A 22941-nucleotide genomic window follows, 5' to 3' on the forward strand; every position below is an offset into this window, starting at 1 on the left:
GCCTTTGACACTAATCCAAATTTTTACTTGACTTGGTCTTATTGGTGTCTAGCATCAATGGTAAACTGTATGCTTGGCTATTAAAGTTTCCACCTGGAAGGGACCCATGGCCTTTCTTCTATTTTATTGTGAACATACAGTCATACCTTACTTCAAGGGAGTAGGGAAGTACAGTTTTAGTGTGCTCACAGAAGGAAAATCAGCAATAATTTGTGGACAGCCCTGATGATTTACCATGTCCTAATTTATTACTAAATGTATTTTTGTGGTCACAATAACTATAATTACTATTTATGCTTAAAACAATAATTAATTTTGAATTTTGGACATAAATTTGTACCAAGAAAGAATTGGTATTTATCTCAAACTTTTTCATCCATTTTTATATATATCTTGTCCTTTATTTGTTCTTTCTTTGTAAAATTTCAAATTCATGGCAGTTTTAATATTTATACTCCCTTCTTAGGGGCTACTTTAATAGCCTCCTAACTGATATTTTTTACTGCATTATTTCTGTACTTATGCTGTTAACTGTAAAAACACTTCTTTTTGACAATTAGATGAAATCCAATCCCTCCATAATTTGATCCCACCTTATTTACTTCCACTACTCCCTAATGTCTAACTTTTATTTCATTTATACAGTCTGAACACTCTTTCTCAGATACATGGTCATTCCGGCCTCTGGTTTTGCTTTAATTTGGAACATCCTTTCCCCTAGCTGTGCATTAAATTATGCCTTCAAGGGCCAGATTAATCTCCTAGTAAGCTTTCCTATGTATTATAAGCCCATAAGAATGCATTTTTTGTTCATAAACTATGATTTGGGGTTGGTGATTATCCGGTTTAGCACATTTTTATACATCTCGTGTCGTTCTCTTGTTTTCATGCATGAAAGTCTTGATTTCATTGTGAACCACTTGACTACCACACTAATTTTTTTATTCTGTCACAATTCTTTCATGTGACATTTATAAAATTCTTACTGAATTTAATAGACTTGAAATAGAATGATCATTTGTTTGTATTAGCAAAATTTAACTGTAACATATAATTTAGAAAGTAATTAATATATTTCATTCATTTATACCACAGAAAGTATGAAGCATGACTTTGAGCCTGAAGATCTGGGTCCAAATACTATCTCAACAATTTGTGCAAGCTAATATAACTACTAAGTCTTCTTGAAGTCTTTGAGGCTCAGTTTGTTCAGTGATTGATAGATGTGATACTTAACGAGCTGGAAGGATGGCTAAGAGAATTAAATTAATGAATGTGCAAGTACTTAATATGCTGCTATTTCATAGTAGGTGCTTACAAAATATTACATTTACTTAAATTGACAATATTTCCTGATTATGAGCCATGATTCCTAAAATGCATATTTGTGATGAATAAAATTAAGTATATATACTACTTTTCCATAAACATTATAATTTAAATAAAATACACATAAATGCATAAGTTGTTTTGAGTGGACATTAAAATGATTAACTATTTCAATATGAAAAATACCTGGATGATTATTGCATTGGGTCAGAAGTAAAGGAGAGCTGGGGATATGGAAAGAGTAGATATAAACTATCCTTTCTAATGGCTTAGCAAGAAAGAGGGAAGAGATGTAGGGATGCTGGCTAAATGAGAATGCCAAGTACATTATTGACTAAAACAGTCCTTCAACTCTGTTCTAACTGCTGAGAGAATAAAATTTTTCTTTTAATGAAGCTAGAGTTTGCCAAACACTCCTCAAAAAGATTACCCAGGTAGTGAATATAATTGTTTCAGATGCTTTATAATTGGAGATTATAATTCATCCTCTTCAGAAGTCTCTCTTTGAACTTTGGTATTGATTAGGTTACCATGTACATGTTCATTAAAAAATAATTTGAAATAAAAACCAACCATACGTTCCTGTGTTCTGATACACAATTTTTTCATATATTAGCATCTCTGAAATTGGTATGCCCCCTAAAATTTGTTATGTCATAGATGCAGTGAAATATAGATTTGTAACTTACCTGTTTTAGTAGTTCCATCTTAGGTTACACTTTTTGTATTTAGAGATATCCAGTAGTACTGGAAGTCATGGAAGAAGTGAACAATGTAAAAATTATACTTTTAAGCTTTCTTTCATGATTTTATAGCTTTCAAAATTAAAATTTTTTTCTCACTTAAATATGCTCAATTAAAGCATTTTCCCACCAGAACAGGTTACTTTCTATATTTTAATGGGTTGTGCTAAAGAACTTTAGAAGGATGATTGCTGATGCAAGTAAAGCATAAGAAATAAAATGTTAATATATTTCTCCATTATACTATCTTGCATATACATAAAGATCATATTTTCATTAATAAGCATAGTGTTACAATTATTTATCCTTTTGGAATTTTTTCTCACATTCCAAAGATGTGGCAACAACCTCATGAGTGCCTGTACATAGAAATGAATCCATTCTTGCTGGGAAAGTTAATATCACCTATTAATATGTCTCTGTGGAACTGTGCAATAATTAGAACTTTATTCAAGAATTTGCTGGATCTTAATCTTGTCAAGATATTTTTAATATCCATTTGCACTTATTAAAGCCAATAAAAGACTTACTAAAAGTTAAAATACAAAACTACAATCAAAGCTATAATTGATACAGTCTTTGAAAAGCCATGTTTTACCTAATGATTCTAATTTTGTTTTAAATAAAATAATACATTGTGGTTAAAGGCCCCTTTGTATCCTCTCCTGTCATATTCACTTCCCATCTTTCTTTCCCAGAGACAGCCATTCTTATTTTTTTTCTACCCTGGATTAATGTTTTATTTAGTACATCATACCTAATACACTCTTACAGTCTGAATTGTTTCACTCAACATATTTTTGAGATATGTCCATGTTTTATGTGTTAGTAGTCCACTTCTTTTTATTGCTGAGAAATATTCCAACACTTGAATATATCAGTTTTTTATTCTCTTAATTTTCTTTATGTTACTGATTTCTAGCTTCAATCCACTGTGGTCAGAGAATATACTTTATAATTTCAGATCTTTGAAATTGGTTAGGACTGTCCTTATGGCCCAGCCTACCATCATTTTTTGCAGATGTTCCGTGTGCACTAGAAAATAATGTAATTTGGCAGTAGTTGCATGTAATGGTCTATGTTTATTAATTAGACCACATTTATAAGTTCTGTTGTTCAGATCTTCTAAATGACAACTGACTTCTACATGCTTATTCTATCAGTTAAGGTGATTTATATTTTGGTCAACTTTTGCTTATATGCTTTAATGTTACCATATTCCTGATGCATTGACATTTTCATATGACGTGTGCTCCTCTGTGTGTTTAGTAATACTTATTATATAATATTTTGCCTAATATTAGTTTAGCTATATAAGTTTTTTTTTATTTAGTATTTGTATAGTACCTCTTTTTCCATCCTTTTGCTTTCAACTTTTCTATGTGCTTTTTATTTTGAAGTAAAAAACATAGAGTTCTCCTTTTTTAATCCAGATTGATTAACAAGTTTCCTTTTAATTGAAATATTTAGTCCATTTCCATTTAGGGTACACACTGATCTATCTGTTTCATTTACTTAATGCTCTTCTTTCCAAGACTGTTTTTGGATTAATTTTTTTGTTAATTCGGTTTCCTATTTTTCTAGTTATTCATTCTGTTGTTCTTTGAGTGGCTAAAGATTATAACATATTTTCTTTACTTATTAGAGTTTATTGTAAATGAGTACTTTTTACCAATTCCTAGACAATGTCAGGAATCTTAGACTATTTTAACACCATTTGCCCATCCCACCCCTGCTTTGTACTATTGTTGTCATATATCTTAAATGTATTTGTATTTTAAACCTTATGATACATTGTCATCATATCTTATTGTTGGCAATTATGTTATTATCAACTTTTATATAGATTTACTCACACATTCATCTTTTCTGGTGCTTTTCATTTCATTCTATATTTTCATGTTTCTTTTTGGTCAGGGATCATTTTTCTTTTGAAAACCTTTCTTTAGTTATTTGGTGACAAAGTCTGTAATTGTTTAAAAAAAACCTTTTTAATTCACTTTAATTTTGAAAGTTATTTTCATTTAGTATAGACTTCTAGGTGAGAAGTTACTTGCTTTTGGTATTTTAAAGCTATCATTTTTGTTGTCTCCTGGCCTTCACTGTTTCTATTGAAAGCCAGCCATTGATCTTCTTGTTGACCCTTTGAAGGTTCTGTATTTTGTCCTCTGTTTTAAATTTTCTGTTTGTCTTTTGTTTTGAGTAACTTTACTATAATATCCCTAGGTATAGTTTTCTTTGGATTTATTCACTTTGGGATTCACAGAACTTTTTGAATCTGTCGTTTGATATATTTCATGAATCTAGGAAAATTTTCAACCAATATGCCTTCAAGTATTGCTTTTGCCTCATTCTCTCTCTTCTCCCAGCTGGGATTTAGACCATTACACCCATATGTATCACATACATCTCTGAACATTATTTTCTTTAGTTTCCATCATTTTTCCTCTCCATATTTCATCCTGGATATTTTTTTCTCCTGGCCTATCTTCTAGGTTACTAATTCTCTTCTGCTAAGGCTAGCTAATCTGCTATTAAACCCATCTATTAACTTCTTAATTTCAGTAATACTGTTTTTCAGTACTAGTACTTTTGCTTGTCTCTTTTTTCTAATCAGATCTCTGAATTCTTCCTTTGTCTTCAATTTTCTAGGACATATTAATCACACTTGTTTTATAAGTGTGTTTCTGATAACATCTATAGATCTGTTTTATTATCTTTCTCTTCTCTTTTGGTCACTTGATTCTGTCTCTTGAGGTACCTAGTAATTTTTTATTGAGTGCTGGATATTATGTATAAACATTTGTATAGTATGTTTACATACATGAAACACTTAATTTTCTTCTGACTGGCAGTTAAAATACTGATATAATCAGGAATTATGATGGTTCAAGGTTGGGTTTCAGGATACTCTATTTCATCTATAGCCCTTTAGTAGTTTTAACTTAAGCTGGAGTTGTTTACCTGAGCCATTCTCTCTTTGAAGGACATGAATGCCAAATTTTGTCTCCTTAACTTTAGGGGAATGCTGAAAGGTCTTAACTTTTTAGCCTCTTAGCAGGTGGTTTATAGTCTTCCTCCCCACACATATTTTGTATATTTTAGGAATCTGCAAATGCCTTGAAAATCAGCCCAGGAGAAGATCAATTCTGTGCAGGGTCACTTTTCTGCTATTCCCTTTTTTCCAGACCCTTAATCCTTGAAATTCTTGGTTAGTGGCCTTAAATTACAGTTTTTATGTCTTTAGCCCCATAAGAAGGCTTAGAGGTACTGCTTTCTGCTTATGCTACCTATGATTGGTCAAATGTCTCAAGGGAAAAAGTGGCAAAGAATATAGGAATCAGCTCAACAAATGCTTTTCTTCCCAGGCTCTTGGCTTCTCATATTCTGATTGTTTGGCTTTTCTACAATGCCTTCAAACATATTTTGTATATCATCAGCTTTTACAGCCTTTGTTAGGGTTGATAAAATAAAGCTACTGTGCCAGCTGGAAATGGATGTCCAATTCATAGTATTTTATCATTGTCAAAATCTACTTTACAGTTGTTTCATTAATCTCCCAGTTAAAAGCTGATTGTTTTAAACAGGCTGAGAACAGTAGATAATACTGAACTGTACAGTAAAAATGTGATATGAAGACAGACCAACCATTTCACCCTTTGTATACAGAGAAGTGATAAATACATCATTGTGAAGGTACATTTTTTTTTCTTGTCAGATTGTTTTGTTTCTACTTTTCCTTGTATGCCCTCTAGTGGCTGTTTTACTGAAATGAAATAACTAGAAAGATGACTAAAAGTCTTATCATCCAGGGAAAAAAAATTTTGACTATGGTAATATATATAAACTATTCTTTTTAACCAACTCTTGACTAGTAACAATTTTAAAGTTTGGTAGATAAAGAAAAAAACAACTTAATATCACTAGTAAGTTCAGCTGTGTTTAAACAATATATGCTAAGCACTAGGAGATACAAGGTAAGAGGCCCAGTCCCTACCTCAAGAATTTGACCATACAGTAGATGAGATTACAAGACTACAGGTTTTTTATAACAAAGTGAGATTAGAGTTAGTAGAGAGTGTCTCTGGAAATAGAAATTGGGAGAACTTAACTAAGATAAAGGTGACAAGTGGAAGCTTTCTGGTGGTTGATCTTTTGAACTGAACTTAGAAGAATCAATAAGAGTTAGCCAACTGAAGATGGCAGAAAATACTCAATCTAGAGGGAAGTTCATGTCCAGGCTAAAGAGGATAAGAGAACATGTTTCATTTAGGGGATTGTATTTCAGATGGTATTACAGTAGAAAATGAGCTAGAATTTGACAGTAGCTAGGTGATAGCCCATATAATCCATGCTAAGAAATATGAATTTCATCCTAAAAGCTATTGAACAACTTTGAGACTGATCATATTAATATTTTATAAAGGTTAATCTGACAGCAGGTTGAGGATGAATTGGAGCCAGAAGGGCCAGTTAAAAAGCTATTGTTCTTACCAAAGCTATGGACTATAGATTCAGAATTGAATATAGCAAGTGATTTTGCCTGAATTTGAAGAACATTAGTTCTCAAGATAGTTTTCAAAATTGATTTTTATTTAAAATTTTGATCATAAAGGATTCCTGTTAAATTTTTTTAAATTTGTAACTTAGAAAGTAAAAGTCTGTGTTTTCCTGCTCTCTAGCAGGTTGGTGTGTATTATTTCAGAATTTCTCCCAGGTGCTAGGATTTTTCTTTCACTTTCCTTTGTTTTTAAATGGAATTATATACTATATACTATATTGCAGTTGGCTTTTTTACCTGAACAGTGTTTCATGGACACTGTACTGCCAGTACATATAGATATAATTCTCTTTTTATAATGGCTGCATAATATTTCAGTGTATGGATATGATACCACTACTTAGTGTAGTAGGTTATTAAAGAACATTTGGATTGTTTTCAGGTTTTTAGTGTCAGAAAACATGCTACAGTGAACATCTCTGGCAACTTGAGTTTGTTTTCTGTAGAACACATTCCTAAAATGGAGTTATTACTCAAAATGCATATATATTTAGAATTGTGATTGGTACTGCCAAATTGTCTTCTGAAAAAGTTGAACTACTTCATACTATCTCCAACAGTATTTGAGAAAACCTACACAGTGTTTTCACTGGATATTTTTCATAGCCTAAACTTTCCAATCTGATTTGTACATAATGATACTTTAGTTTGCATGCTTTTCAAAATATTTAACTTGATTAGTGTTACACATATTTGTTGTTTATATTTCTTTGCCTATTAATTGCCTGTGACCTTTGCCATTTTTATATTAGATGGTCCACATATTCCTTATTATTTATAAGATCTTTCTTGTGAAGTAGATCATTTAGCTTTTCGTTGTTATACACATTGAAGATGTTATTTCTACTTTGTTTTTTGTTTAGTTATGCTATTTTTTATTTTTATTCTTTTTTTCTTTTTATGTTGTGATTTTTATCTGTTGAGAAACTTTGTTCAGAAAGCTAACTTTCTGGGCTCAGAGAGGCTAACAGTTTATTTCTTTTAAACTTCCAAGGAAGAGATTACAGTGATACAATTTAAGTAGTTTCAGAAGACTAAAAAGAAGCCTTTCAGTCGTTTTTTTATAAAACACATGTAACTCTGATTTTGAAAGCCAGCAAAAAAAAAATTATTCACTCCAACAAACTTTATAAATCAATCTCAGTTATGACTATAAATACAAAAATCCCAAATCCTTAATGAAGTATCAGCAAAATGAATGTTACCAGAAAATTAAATGAGTGATATTATACAATGATCAAGTGGGATTCATGTCAACTATGATGGGTCAGTGATGGAGAAATACATTTTATAAATAGGTAAAGAGTTTTTTTTTTAAGGAGGTTACCATTATAATAGTTGCCAGAGGGCATTTTTATAAAAGCTGAAATCAAATTCCAATCTTTATAATCTTAGTAAAATCTGATTAAGATGAATAGCCCTTTAATGTCATAAACTTACATCTGAAACCAAAACAAGTCATATGCTTAACAAAGAAACACTAGCTGCATTTATATTAGTGTCAAGAACAAGATAAGGATGCTTATTTTAAGTCTTTTTGTCTTAACATTGTTTCTGGAGCTGTAAGACAATTCAGTTATGCAAGAGAAGAGAACAAGAGATACAAATAATAAGAAAACTCCTTGCCTAGTACTATTCTATTACTGAATATTATCTCATTATCTGAGAGTATAGTTGAAAATACATGCCATAAATGTAGAAACATTATTATTCCCATTTAAATGTACAGGAACTGAGACAATAGGAGTTTGTAAACCTCTTAAGTTTGGTTGGAACAGAGCCATGCTCATTTTTTTTATTTATTGTCGATGGTTACTTTCAGTCTGTAACAGTGGAGTTGAGTGATTATGACACAGCCCTATATGCCCCATAAAGCCAAAAATGTTTACTCTCTTGTGCTTTACAAAAAAAATTATCAACCCCTGTTCTAAACCACTGAACTGTGTTACGTTTGATCAAACTATCAGGCTTTGTTTTTTTAGGAAAAAGGGGACAAAGCTATATAATATTTTAGATTATATGGATATATGCTTGATAAACCCAAGATACTCAGCTCAGACACTATTAAAAATAGTAATCATACAGTGAGGTTATTTTTCCAATACTAATATGCAAAATTCATTTGGTTTCCAATTTACAAATAATAACCATCTTGAGCTTACAATAAATCCCAGGCTTGAGAGGAAAAAACATATATCTAAAGGTACAGGAAATGTGAAGGACCCAAATAAAAAAAAAAGTTTGATAATAATAATAAGGGAGAAATGTGGGATTCACATATAAATCAAGTATAAAAATCAAACAAATAATCATAATTGACCTGACTGTTTATAGTTCATGATGCATGATCAAAACCAAAAGTTTCTGTGATGACTGCCCTTGCACTGTTCACCATGTAAGAACTTATTCACTATGTAAGAACTTGTTCACCATGTAAAAACTTGTTCGTTATGCTTCAGAAGATTGGAAACTGTTGAGAATTAGGCTTGGGGTTGATTAATGATTGTGCATTGAGTCCCCTATACAGAATTTTATTGTTGTTAACAACCATATGATCAATAAATATGAGAGATGCCCTCTCAAAAAAAAAAAAGTTTGGAACTACACTGAATGAAATAAAAGGAGATTGGATAAATAGACATGTCATGTTCATAGCTGGGATGACTCAGTATTTAAAAAGACATTTGTTTTTTATCTAAATTAATTGGTAAAATTAAACATCTTATTCAGAGTGCCAAAGGGATTGTTTTAACATGATGAAATGATTCTTAAAATTCTGGGAGAAAATCCTCACCAAAAAAAGACCAGCAGTTTTCTGAAAAATAGGTTTATGACTTTAAGATGTTAAACTAAACATATGCTAAAGTCTTGCTTTTCACAGCAAATTTTAGATATCCACAAAGTTTTTAATAAAGTTCTATTTGAAACCAGAGAGGTAAGTATCTCTGAAATGGAAAAGCAATAACTCCCTAAAGAAACAGATGGGAACCTTCTCTGGCAATCCCTAAGATGGGCCAGGCTGGGGTTGCTGGCCTGAGTCTTCTATGCTGGGCTGGGAACTGTACAGGCCAGAAGATGGGAGCACAACCACAGTCACCAAAATACAGAGAAGGTAAGCCCATACAACAGGGACAATAAATTCAATACAAAAGCAACTTAGACTAGAGAAAATGAAAAAAGCAGAAAGAATTATGGTATGGTGTTGGAGGAAACCATTGAACAAATACATTTTAGCCTAATAGGTGAACTGATAAACATATGCAGAGTGCTTTGAGAACACAGAAGAGGGGGATTGCTGACTGAGATGGGGCATCAAAAGATTGGATGACATGTTGGCTTCTAAATTGAAATCCTGGAGGTAGATTATGAATAAGCCTGTTGGGAAGAGAAAAGACATTTCAGCCCGGAGAGCTGGCTCTCTCTGGAAATCCAGAGGAGAGAGAACTTGAAATTCATGACCTGGAAATATGACTCAAGTCTCCTACTAGGATGGAGTAGGATTTCAGGTGCGGTGCTAAAATGGTAGAGAGGTAGACAGAGGACTTATGAAGATTATCATAGGTATAACCTTAAAAATTTCAAACAGTGAATTGACATGATGAGATTTTCAAATGTGGAGGAAAGACTGGAGATGAGGCCAGTTGCAGTAATCCATGCAGGAAGTGATGAGGACCTGACCACATGAAGGAGAGAGTGATGTAGACACCAAATCATGGGAAGGAGGTAAAATGGCCAGGAATGCTGATTTAGATATTAAGACACACAGGGAATCATGGATAAACTCCAGGTTTCTCAGTTGGGCAGTGCATGGATTGTGATGCTGTTCACAGAGATAGGTAATAACAGAGGGCATTGTGTGTTGGAGGGAAGACAAGTGACTTCAGATTTAGACGTGTTGATGTTGAGTTTTGTTGAGATACCGAGGTGGCAATGATTGATAGATCTGGAGCTCAGGAGCAAAGCCTGGGCTAAAGAGACTGATTCAGCAGCCATCAATGTGTTGATAATAAAGTCATGCGAGTAGGTGAGATCATACAGGCATGGTGTTTATATAGTGAAAAGGGAAGGGCATTGAGGATGGAAGCCTCTGAAATACATACTTATGTAATTGCTAAAAAATAAAAGGAGTCCAAATCTGCCCTTTGCCAAGGCAGTTAGGTTAGTAGGAGCAGGCAGAACAAAATTACAATAATATAAAGTGAGAATGGGAAGTACATAATTCTTTACATTAAATCTCAGAAAATAGGATGGAAATTAATATGGAAAGTAAATTTATCAGCACAAATAGGTACCATGTCACCTAAGTAGACCAGTTATTATAAAGTTTTATAACTTCCCTGAAGAGTTCATAAGATTGTTCATAAGTTCATAAGATTTTATAAGATTGAAGAGTTCATTTAGATTTAATTATAACAGGCAGGAAACTACAGATGTTACAAGTTTCTATAGAGGTAAAATGATTGGAAGAATTGTTCCCCCTCTCAAAATTGTCATGCAATTTTATTAATAGTATCTATACAGTTATACCTGTTTAGAAGCTGAGTAATGTACTTTCTAGGTAATCTAGACCTTGTTACAAGAGTTCACTATTCTTTTCCATAAAGTCAGCATTTCTTAGAAGTTAGAAACTAATGCAACATTTTTGTAACACTTTTCAGTAGTGACCTGAAGCTTCTTAGTAAGCAAACTATACTAGTCTAGTAGTTTCACTATTTAGGAAGAAATAAGCATTTGTAAGAAGCCATTTATGCCCATGTAAATTTACCGACAGAAAATTATAACCCACTATTTTACAAGAGTCTAAGAGAAATTGATATTTAGAAGAACCTCAATTTTCAGTATTTTAGAACATATTTCAGTATCAATTCAGAAAATTTCAGTTAATCATTTACAGTAATGAGGTCCAAGCAAATGGGACACTCACACTTACATGTCACCTTTTCTGGATGCTCTGCCAAAGAATGTCACTTCCTTTGAATTATATTTCAGCCTTTGAATTATATCTCAGCAGCTTCCTTTACTTAAGTCCCCAATTTTGCCATATTGTGAAGTGAGTTTATGAAATTTATCCCATTTCATGATCAAATACATAAAAACTTAAAGAGAACTTTTGATTTCTCTATCAGGATAGACAAAACTGAGTAATTCCTAGAGATTCAACACTAGACAAATATTTCTTCAATCACACACCAACAGTGATCCTTCAACAAAAATTACTTCCTTATGGAACCTTTGTTTTCTCATCTCTAAACTGAGAATAATATCCACTTTATATAGTTGTCATGATCAACTAATTACTGAGCACAGCACGTTTTTGTTTCTCCAAATTAATAGACAGTCAATGCTAAGGTTACAAAATTTTAATTATTCTGCATTCTAAATTGGTGTTTGCATGTAGGTTGTTTTTTATATGGGTCTGAACTAATATGAACTATACTTTTATAAATTATAAAGAAATGATTCTGCCTTTTTGATTTTTTAAATTCTGTGCAGTTATAGCTTATCATGAGTTTTGGAAGTTGAAATAATAATTGCAAATAATGTTGTATGTGTTTCATAAGAAATGCCCTAAATAATCCCAGCCTTTAGATAGAAAAGAATACCATATACTATATAAGTTATGCTTAATTTATTTTAATAATTTTCCAACAGCTGTAAGCATTTTTAAATATTCAAAGGTCACTAAAGATTTTACTTAGTAATAAATGAAATACCTGTTACTCTGAATAGATGACAATATTAACCTAGGACTAAATAAATATATAGTTATAAAGGAGAGACTTACTGAGCTTTGGTAAGCTTGTTTAGATCACTCTAATTCCATTGCAGTGAGATGTTCTATTCAGAATGATAAAAACAATATTATTCTGAGTTCTTGGAAATACACAAGTGAAATGAGAGGTTATGCCAGTATTACTGAACAATATATTCAGAAAAATATTTTAAGCTGAAAGTATTTTATGACATGAAAACAGGACTTTGGCAGTGTTCTAACTTGTCAGGTCTTTATAAACCTCATATATCCTAGCATACAAAAGAACTCATAAAATTTCCAGTTTATGCAAAGATGTTGGTGTTCAACCATCTTTGTTCTGTTTTGTTGTTGAATCAGCAGCAGCAGCCTCTTAGCTGAATACAGCTCCAAGTGGGCGGGGGCTTGGTCTTAACATTGCTCTGCCTCTGACACAACAGAACATGACATGTATTCATGCTCCACAAAGGTGGTCTGAATGAATGAATAGCATACTTGCATGTTCGGCACTTAACATGTATGAGATCATTCAATCCTCATAACTTCTTGAAGTATGTACTATTATTTCCCCCTGGTTTATAGATGAAGAAACTAAGGCAGAGATAGTATTTGCTCACTGACACAGGTAGAAAGTAGTGGAGCTAAAATTAGAAATCAGGTATTCTGTTTCCAGAACTCATACTTTTAACTATTATACTGTATTTCCTTTTATAATTAAGATCTAAATCCTGTGTTTAGATGAAGACTTTTAGATCTTAATCATTAATGAGATAATGACTATAAATACAAATATGTCATTGTGTATATGTATGTACGCTAATACTGGGTGTAGTTTTAATAAATATACTTCCCTGTTTTCATATTTTTGCTGCTATTCCACTTCAGGTTATTTCTAGTATATAGAAATAAACTTTATGTTTTTATGTTGACCATGTATCCTGCAACTTGCTAAATTCATTTATTAGTTCTAGTACCTTTTTTGTAGATTCCATTGGGTTTTCTATATGGACAGATCATACTTTCTGTGAATAAAGACAGTTTTATTTGTTTTTGTTTTTATTTGTTTTATTTGTTATATTTTATTTGTTATTTGTTTTTCAATCTAGATTGTTTTTTCTTGTTTTACTTCAATGGATAGAGCTTTCAGTACAATGTTGAATAGAAGTGGTAAGAACAGACATCTATGTCTTGTTCCTGATCTTAGGGGGAAAACATTCACTCTTTCACCATTAAGTATGATGTTAGCTGTAAACTTTTCAAAGAAGCCTGTATCAGATTGAGGCAATTTCCTACTTCTTACATTACTGTGAGTTTTAATTAGAATGGTAGCTTTTATTAATGGTGTTAATGTATTAATGGTGTTAATATATTAATGGTAGCTTTGTGAAATAGGACAGACTGGAAGGAACAAGTTCAGGCTGTTGTGGGAGAGGTGGGGTGGAAGAGAGGCATCAAGAGATCTGATTTAGACTTAGTGAAGAATTTGAATGATAGTTGACTCAAATATTTTGTTCTCTGGGTACATTTTCCATGTTTACTTAAATTATCCAGGAAATTTACTCACTTTGTGAAGTTTTCCTATCTTACAAAGCCACTATATAGGAAATAGTATAGAAGACGCAATGCTTGACAACTACCTTAGCACATAATTTTCTATTAAACATATGAAATTGTAATATACTAGGAAATAGGAGAAAAAAATGTGTGAATCTTCTTGTTCTAAAGGCATTGATGTAAAGTGATGAGACTCCGGATACACTTTATGTTAACAAAGCTTATAGAGAAATAGTCTATAGGTATTATATGCAATGTGAGTAACCAAGATGAGCTTCCTTAATAAGATCAAAACAGAAAATTCTAGAATTATTTAGTTTGATGCTCTTCTTTGAAGTTCTTTGTATATAAATCAGATATTTGAGGCAACTCAAAAAGATTGTTCCCAGAATCCCAGATCTCCTTTAAGACAGACCATGATACTAAGTTCAGCCCAAGTAGAACTGATAAAATCTTTCTGGTGTTCTTTGTAATAACTCCAGAAACTGACTAACTTCCTGGAGTACAGGGATTGGATCTCTGATTTGGGAAAATGATACACTAGAGGGGAACCACTAAACCACTACGCTCTCCCAGAAGATAAGTCTCAGAGTCTGGCTATTAGACTGATCTCTTTCCTGAGCAGAGTAAGCCTCCAAGTCACGTTAAAAATCTTCCAGGCCTAAACTAAGTAGAATCACAATAGAATATATCAAGAAATAAGAGAGTTTGAACTTATGTTTTTATTAAATAAAAAGTAATAAGTATTTAATATGAGCAGTCCTGAGTGGACGGGGACCTTATTTGTGTCACTTATCACTATATTACCAGCATAAGCATAGTGTGGGTACTCTATTTTCCTACATGAAAATGTAAACTAATGAAACTTCACATTAGAAAGTGTGGCTTATTAGTGATTTTTTAAAAAACGTTTCTTCACTAGAGGGTGCTGTGTAAGCATTCAGTTCTATAAATGTCATCTTCACATTTACTTATTTGCTGAAGACTGGATTTTGAAATCACCTGATTTGTTAAAAGCTTTTCTTTTCCGTTGCTTTCAAAATGATACTGATAGTATTGTGTATGGTAAGATTCATTTAATTGAGTAGCTGTTAATGGAAGCACTAACACAAATGTGTCTTTCCTTCCTCCTCTTTAGGAGACTGATGACTCCAGTCATGTATGCTGCACGAAACGGCCACCCTCACGTTGTTGCTCTCCTTGTTGCTCATGGAGCAGAAGTTAATGCCCAGGATGAGAACGGTTACACTGTGAGAATTGATTGTACTGTGTTCCTTTCTATTTCTGAGACATTGATATCTTGTCATTATTACCAGTAGTACACAAAAAAAGTTTTAAGAAGTAAAAATTACAGAAGGGTTGAAATATAACTGATGTTTAAAGGAAAGTAACAACTGAAATAGAAAAAAAAAAGAATTGTCTGACTCTGTTGGTCTTCACCCTTGACACAAGAAGCTGTAACACAACAAAGACAGACCTCTAGAATACACACACACAGTTATTTTCTATAGGTAACAGTTCAGCAGTTGGTAGATAAATTTTTTTATCCTATAACATCACTTACTGTGTAAAACATTATTTGGATTTTATAAAATTAGTGAGCACTGGCACTCTGTCTTGAAATTACAACTTTGGAAATAGGTTTACATTATATGGTGAAATGAAGAAATTTCATCATTCCATTAATTAACTATGTTCACTTTTTTATTGTGCCATAAATACTGTTTAAAAGTTTTCTATCTCATATGTACACCCTCTCTCTAAACAATCTCCTTTTTCCCCTACTTACAGGCTTTGATGTGGGCAGCACATCAGGGTCATAAGAAGGTAGTTTTGAAGTTGCTTGAACTTGGAGCTAATAAAGTGGTACAAACCAAAGATGGAAAGACAGCAAGTGAGATTGCAAAAAGAAATAAACATCTAGAGGTATCCTACATAGTAAACTAGTTTTTCTATGGCATACACATTATCATTTGTAGAACTTTTGTATTATTTTGTTAAAATTCACAACTGTAATAATAGTATATCTGGCTATTATTGTTTAAATATGTAATTTTTCTCCAGTCACGTAATGAAGATTTTATTTTAGATAGAGTATATCTTTCACTAAATAAGAGGCATTTATAATATGGTAACTTAAAAGCTATATAAAGGGATAATAAAGTCTTATTCTGGCCCTAGAAATAAAATTGTAATAGACTATTTACTTAAACATTTCAAACTGGTCCAGATTTTTAAGTTAGTTTTTTAAGAAAGCTAGTAAAATTTCAAAATTTAACATGTAATTAAAATGTTTTCTAATTTTAATTAATATATATTAGTTTGAAAAATAAATCCTTTAAGCTACATTTACTGCTATGCATGTGACAAGGCATATAATAAAGTGTTAACATAGTTGAGTAGATGATCTGTCATTCAGATGATAAACAGTAATAAATACGTGTCAAACCTTAAATTACTTTATTGATAAAAACTTTTGGTCTGAATATTAAAGCTTTGGCCAAAGGCCTGTAATTTCTAAGCAAGGATTTAATAGTATAATTGTAATACTAAGTTTTATAGTTCAGGAGCTTCTAAAATGTTTTCTGAATTTGAAAGCATGTGACATTCCAAAGGTTCCCTCATATGATAATCAGACCAAACCACTTTTACTGCACATAATCTCCTTTTTTTAAAAGCAATCTGATAACCTGCCATTTTCTAACTCAAATCTACATTTCCAAAATTATTAGAGTGAATGCTAATCACTAAAGCCCTGTGAAACACCATAAAGAAATGTACAATTTCTAAGTTTTGAAAATGTTAGATTTTAAATCTAAGAAATTTCACCACATTGAGGTGTACAGTTTAGTCAGGCTTATTATTCCCTCCCTACTTAACAATGTATTTAAAGTATCACCTTAGTACTTAATCTTTCTGAGGCATTTACCAAAATGGAATTTTTAGTTTTGTCTTATATCTTACTAAAAATACTGTTACTGTCTTTAATTTTTACCATTTTGAACTAGATGCACTTTTTTTTCTCATTATTTTTCCAGATCAAGGAAATTTTTACTTGATTTTATAAATGTTATTCTCAGGGTGGTAAGGTGTGAAAGTTCTATCGCTCAGAAAAATTGCAAAAATTTCCCCTCTAGATATAAAATAATGATATGTTAAGTTTCTTTTAAGTATGAGGGATAGTATATAACACTGTTAACTGTATTTGAATGGTTAACTTTTTTCAGATCTTCAACTTTCTTTCTTTGACTATAAATCCATTGGAAGGAAAGCTTCAGCAGCTAACTAAAGAAGAGACTATTTGTAAACTATTGACAACAGATTCTGATAGAGAAAAAGATAATCTATTTAGGTAACAACATGTTTTTGTTCGACAGATACCTATAATGAGTAAAAATTGTTCATGTTTTTATTACTTACAGGAAATGTGATAACTTATTTAAAATATCTGACATTTTAAACTTTTATAAGCATTTTTGAATACCACTTAGAAATCTCTGGATTTTAAGTGCTCTAGTCTCTAGAATTTTAGAAAGTTGTTATATATATGTGCTAGCAGTAATGAGAATACTTTTGGGCTTTAAAATAACAGTAAGATTTATTTTTAAAAAGTTCTAAGATTGTATTTTTGCTAGTGTCCAACCTAGAGTACATCTTGCTTTCTAATTCTTTTTTAGCAGATTTCTGATTATATAATTTTTCCCCTGAACACAGTTGTTCAGTACAGTACAGCCACAAAATTATTCTCTACTTACCCACATTTAAAATTGTTACTTAATTTTTACTTCCTGCAGTTAAAGAGATTTTCATGTACAGAGATTTCACAAGGAATATACATATTGGCAGATATTTTCATTCTTAGAAAAGATGAGCTACATTTTACTATCACCATTTCTTCTGTATCTTCACTAAAGAAACCTTACTTATTACTTTGATGTAACAGATCTGGTATATAAATTTGCAGATATATTCTACATGGATTCAGCCTTATTCTCATTCTCTCTCTGCATTATAAATACATATTGCTTGTACATGTATAGTTTTTTTTGAAATTCACATTGCTATAAATATATGTAGTTCATATACAGAATTTGGAGATCTGGAAATATTTTTACATGGTCTTGGACTTGAACACATCACAGATTTATTAAAGGTAAGATTTTGTGTAAGTTACAATAAGTTATGCTTGTTGTTTGTTGGTTAGCATTAGAGTAAATATTAATCATAAGCATGCTCGAAGAAGTGCCAAAGTACTTTTCTCTATAATATGTAGTACTTCCCATTTTAAACTTAAAAGCATTTCAAATGTATTATTCTAGAAATTTACATATATAAGAATCTGGTTGCATTAAACAGCTTTTATCTACTGCCTAAAGCTTCACAAAACTCCTCATACGCCTTAATTTATTTTTGCAGTTGCTTATCTTCCTTTATAGTCTATTAGATGAGGCATGATTATAAGCTAAACAAATCTGGTATCAGACTCCTGCTTTAGATTATTAAGTGAATATGCTACTTAAAATCTTTTTCATAAAGATGATAACAGCTGATGTGGTGTTGCTATCAGGATTAAATTAGATCGTATGCTGAGCACTTGTACAGGTGTTTTAGGCATGCATTAAAGGATTTGAATAGGTGACAATTATCAGCCATTTAGCTGATAGGAAACAGTAAAGCAATATTTAAGATAGCATGTCCTTAGGAAAATGCACATTCTTTTAGGTAGTTCAGAATTGGGCTTCACTATACAATCTTCACTATACTACTATTTTGAGAAATACTGAGTAAAACTAAATGTTATTGTTTGTTTAATATAACATAATTAGAAATTTAAAATAGTCATAAAACATAATTTCAGTCAAATTTCTTTTCATGTAAGCAAATTTAAGTTGTAATCATTTTCTCTGAATCTGGAAAACTAGCTATATTTATATTCTTTTAGGTAACTATACATATTAAAACATGCATTACTGTCTCCCCAGTATAGTTCTATCCCTGCATGTCCTATCTCCTCTAGAAAACTGACAGTTACTTAGGGGTATAGCATATAATTGACTAACGTATGTACACTTGCCTACTTCCCCTTCTATTTTACTTACATTGATAGGTGGTGCTTTTTCCTTTTTTACAGGAAAGGGATATAACTTTAAGACACCTTTTGACCATGAGGAAAGATGAGTTTACAAAAGTTAGTATCAAATTCAAAAACTCCAGAACTTACCTTCCGTGTTTCTTAAAATGTAGATCCTTTTAGTTTTTTTATTTTAAAAATCCTAGAGCTACAGACTATGAGTAATCTTTTGCTAAGTTCTTGGTTAGACACGATTATAGATAACCATGTCTAAAATATTCTGTTGCAATATTAAGTTGCTTTAATTACACTTAAAGAGTTGTTTTTTGTATTCTTCAGATTAGATATGACACCTCAACCAAAACTGGTGCTTCATTTCTAAATGTGAAATACATTCGTAAACAGATTACTTAGAAATAAGTGATAGTATTTTTGTGTATGTGGGTATGAATATGTGTCATCCAAATACTGCATTTCACTGAGTTCATAAAAAGATCAAGACATATTATTTTGCCATCTAATATTATTAAGTAACAATTTGAAAATAGCAGGAAACATTAGAGATAACTGAATAAACAGGATAGCTAAAAAGTAATCATCTTCCTCCATAAACACATTGGAAACTTGAAATCGTTAGTATTACTAAAAATCAAAATAAACGTACTACTTAGCTAAATCCAGGATAGATAATTTAGTTAATACTAAAGATAGAATACAGACAAAAAGATGACATAATTCTAACTTAATCACTGATAAATTTTTAAGTAGTATTTTGAAGGAAAAACAGTTTTGCTGTGGCTTTTTTGGAAAGATTATATATTACAATCTAGTAATTAGTTTTTAGAATACATAATTGTTATTATTGTATTCTACAATTGTATTGAATACATAATTGTATTACATAATTGTAATTATGTAGAATACATAATTGTATTCTACAATTGTATTGAATACATAATTGTATTACAAAAAAAATGACTCCAGTCACTAAATATTTTAATGATGTAACCTTGTCAGTCACATTTGTAAGCAAACCATATATTTTTATTATATTTACTTTTCCAATATGTATGTTTTTTTAAGATGTGAATTAATAAAGTAGAACACTTATTTAGTAATTCTGAATATTAAATTATTCAAGCATGACTATCTTATTACACCTTAAAATTATTCCTACTTAGAATGGAATTACTGGTAAAGATCAGCAGAAAATTCTGGCTGCTCTTAAAGAAATAGAGGTAGAAGAGATAAACTTTGGAGAATTACCTGAAGTGGCAAAGTTGGAAATCAGGTAAAATTAACTTATTGGTTTGCATTAATATTCTTTAGAATCAACTGTTGCTTTTTAGTTTACTTCTGATAATGTCTGATTGATAGCATCACTTTCCCAAGGAAATGCATAGTTCATTTTGCAATATACTGTGTTCTGAAATGAGAGATACTTTATAAAGTTAATTTTTATAAACTTGTCTTACCAAGAACCAAAACAGTACATTTTTTTGTTAACTCACATAGAAACCTTTTTTTTTATTGTATTTTGCTAAAGGAACTATATAAGAGATCCCATGCTTTTCACTGTATAGCTTTTATTCACTTTAAATCATTTTAAGCATCAAATTGAAAATTCAAAGTAGTAATATTTTCACTTAGGGCAAATGAAAGTGTTTCTCACATACCTCAGCCCTATTTTCAGCCTTATTCTTTAAGAAATTATGTCATCAATATAGAAAGTTAATTTTCAGTATTATAAACTTGTCAAGCACTGATCATTAGTAACATAAGTAATCTAATATGTACTTTCGAAATGGCATTTGATTTATTAATATATTATGGAGCAGTAAATTATTTTCTTAACTCTTTATTTAAAATAATTATAGACTCAGAGGAAATTGCAGAGATGTACAGGGAGGTCCCATGCATCCTTCACCCAATCTCACCTAGAGCTACTGTCTTGCATAACTGTAGTACAGTATCAAAACCAGAGAACTGACTTAGGTACCGTCTACATCACTTATTTGTATTTCACCAGTTATACATCTCCTCATTTATATGTATGTGTAGAGAGCTCCGTGCAGTTTTATCACGTGTAACTTCATGTATCCACTGCCACAGTATACTTAACATACCATTACCACAGGCTCCTTCATACTACCTTTTTATACCCACACCCATCCCTCTCACCACTCCCAGCCCCTAGCAACCAACGATGTTATCCATCACTTCAAGGATGTTTTCATGAATGTTATGCAAATAGAATCACACAGTATGTATCCTTTTTTGATTAGCTTTTTTCAGTCAGCCTAATTTCCTTGAGGCTTTTCTAAGTAATATCCTATCAAATAAAATACAAATGCAGCACTATCATCACGAGTGTAGCCTGCCCAAAACTAATATTGCAACTATGATAAATATTAATCAAACACATGAATAATAGATTTCCACACCATTTTAAAAAGAGTTCCAGGGGATAATTTAGATAATACAGATTTCTTTAAAAACTTTATTGCAAAGTTAAATTGTTTCTCTTTCTCTTAATATATTTCCTTATAACAAGGTGGTCTATATTCAAAATAATACCTCATCATTTCAAAATAACATTGGAGCTCTTAAATATTTAAATGTATCTTAAAGGAGTTCAGTTATGAGGACTCAAAATCAGCAAACCTTCCTGAATCTCGTAATTTTCTTTACTTTTTTTATTTATTGTTTCTATGAAGGAACATTCTAAGTTCTATATAACTCAACTGCAAATTAACTCTTCTAATATAACTTATTTGTATGATGGCAGAGTTGCTGGTATGAAATTACTTTGTGGGATTTAATAGACTTAAAGAATGTGCACAATCCTGAATGGTTCACTTATTAAAACTGCTGAATTTTTTATAAAGTAAAACTGGAAGACATATATTTCAGGAATTTGACCTTGTTATTAAATCACAGACTTTGTTTACATGCTGTTATGGAAAAGATTTTACTTCCATTTGTTCAAAGTCATTCTTTAAAGAAGAAATTAGTCATTAAGTCATAAGAAAACTAACAGCAGGAAAAGTTGAACTGATTGATTATAATCTGGTAATTTGGCTTCAACAATTTAGCTACTAATTTATTGTAAGGTACTTTTCTTCTATGTGTTAAATTTTCTAAAATAGCCTGTTATAAGAACATGTATGAACAGTACATGTTCTTTTTTCTACACTTAGCCTTACTATGTTTGCAGAACTAGAGAATACAATTTAACTATACTAATAACCATTCCATTACCACTTTGAGATATTTTGAACAAGAATAGTAGGTTTTCATCCATATTTTGACATTTCAACAGTTTCTGCCCAGAGCTTTTCTCTGAACTGACCTCTACTTGAATGTATCAAAGGCATCTCAAAATTATGTCCATTAAGTAAACTCTTTCTCCAAAAAGAAAAACCTATATAGATATCTGGTTTTATGTAAAAATACATTGCTCACATCTATTATTTATAAACATTCTAAAATTGGGAACTCTTTAATACTTAACATCAGGGGAATGGTTGAACATTTCATCAATATAGTTATTCTGTCATTAAAATTATCTTGAAACTTAATGTCATGGAAAAATATTTATAATTAGTATAAAAGGCAAATATAAAATGGAGTGTTAGCTATAATGCCAGTTGTTTATGTGCATATGAAAAATACTGGAAAATGTGTACTATTAGAAAATATTCTGGAAGAAAATAGTACTAGTCATTATTTTTGGATGAGAAGAGTATTGATGATTTTAATGTTTCCAGATATTTTACAATGAAAACATAACACTTTTTCTGGAGTACCTTTACTTAAAGTATAACTTTTATCCTAATATTTGATCTTACATTTTTAAAATACAGTCTGTATTTTAGAGCTTATACTATGTCATGCTGCTGTAACAAATAACTTCTAAATCTAAATGACT

General features: G+C 31.2%; 1 protein-coding gene across 3 annotated transcripts in view; it reads left to right on the plus strand.

The window, feature by feature from the left end:
• Positions 1 to 22941, plus strand: part of ASZ1 (ankyrin repeat, SAM and basic leucine zipper domain containing 1) — an 83198-nt gene that overhangs the window by 45530 nt on the left and 14727 nt on the right. For 2 of the 3 annotated variants that reach the window (XM_073238549.1, XM_017655177.3), the window contains 6 exons: positions 15078 to 15189; positions 15731 to 15865; positions 17167 to 17291; positions 18017 to 18092; positions 19071 to 19127; positions 20192 to 20301. In XM_073238549.1, coding sequence (XP_073094650.1) covers positions 15078 to 15189; positions 15731 to 15865; positions 17167 to 17291; positions 18017 to 18092; positions 19071 to 19127; positions 20192 to 20301 — 615 coding nt within the window. Of the gene's footprint in view, positions 1 to 10506; positions 10658 to 15077; positions 15190 to 15730; positions 15866 to 17166; positions 17292 to 18016; positions 18093 to 19070; positions 19128 to 20191; positions 20302 to 22941 lie in introns of those variants that run through there. The other variant, XM_073238550.1, reaches the window with a different exon arrangement.

Source organism: Manis javanica, chromosome 6, assembly GCF_040802235.1.
Source record: "Manis javanica isolate MJ-LG chromosome 6, MJ_LKY, whole genome shotgun sequence".
NCBI classification, from domain to species: Eukaryota; Metazoa; Chordata; class Mammalia; order Pholidota; family Manidae; genus Manis; species Manis javanica.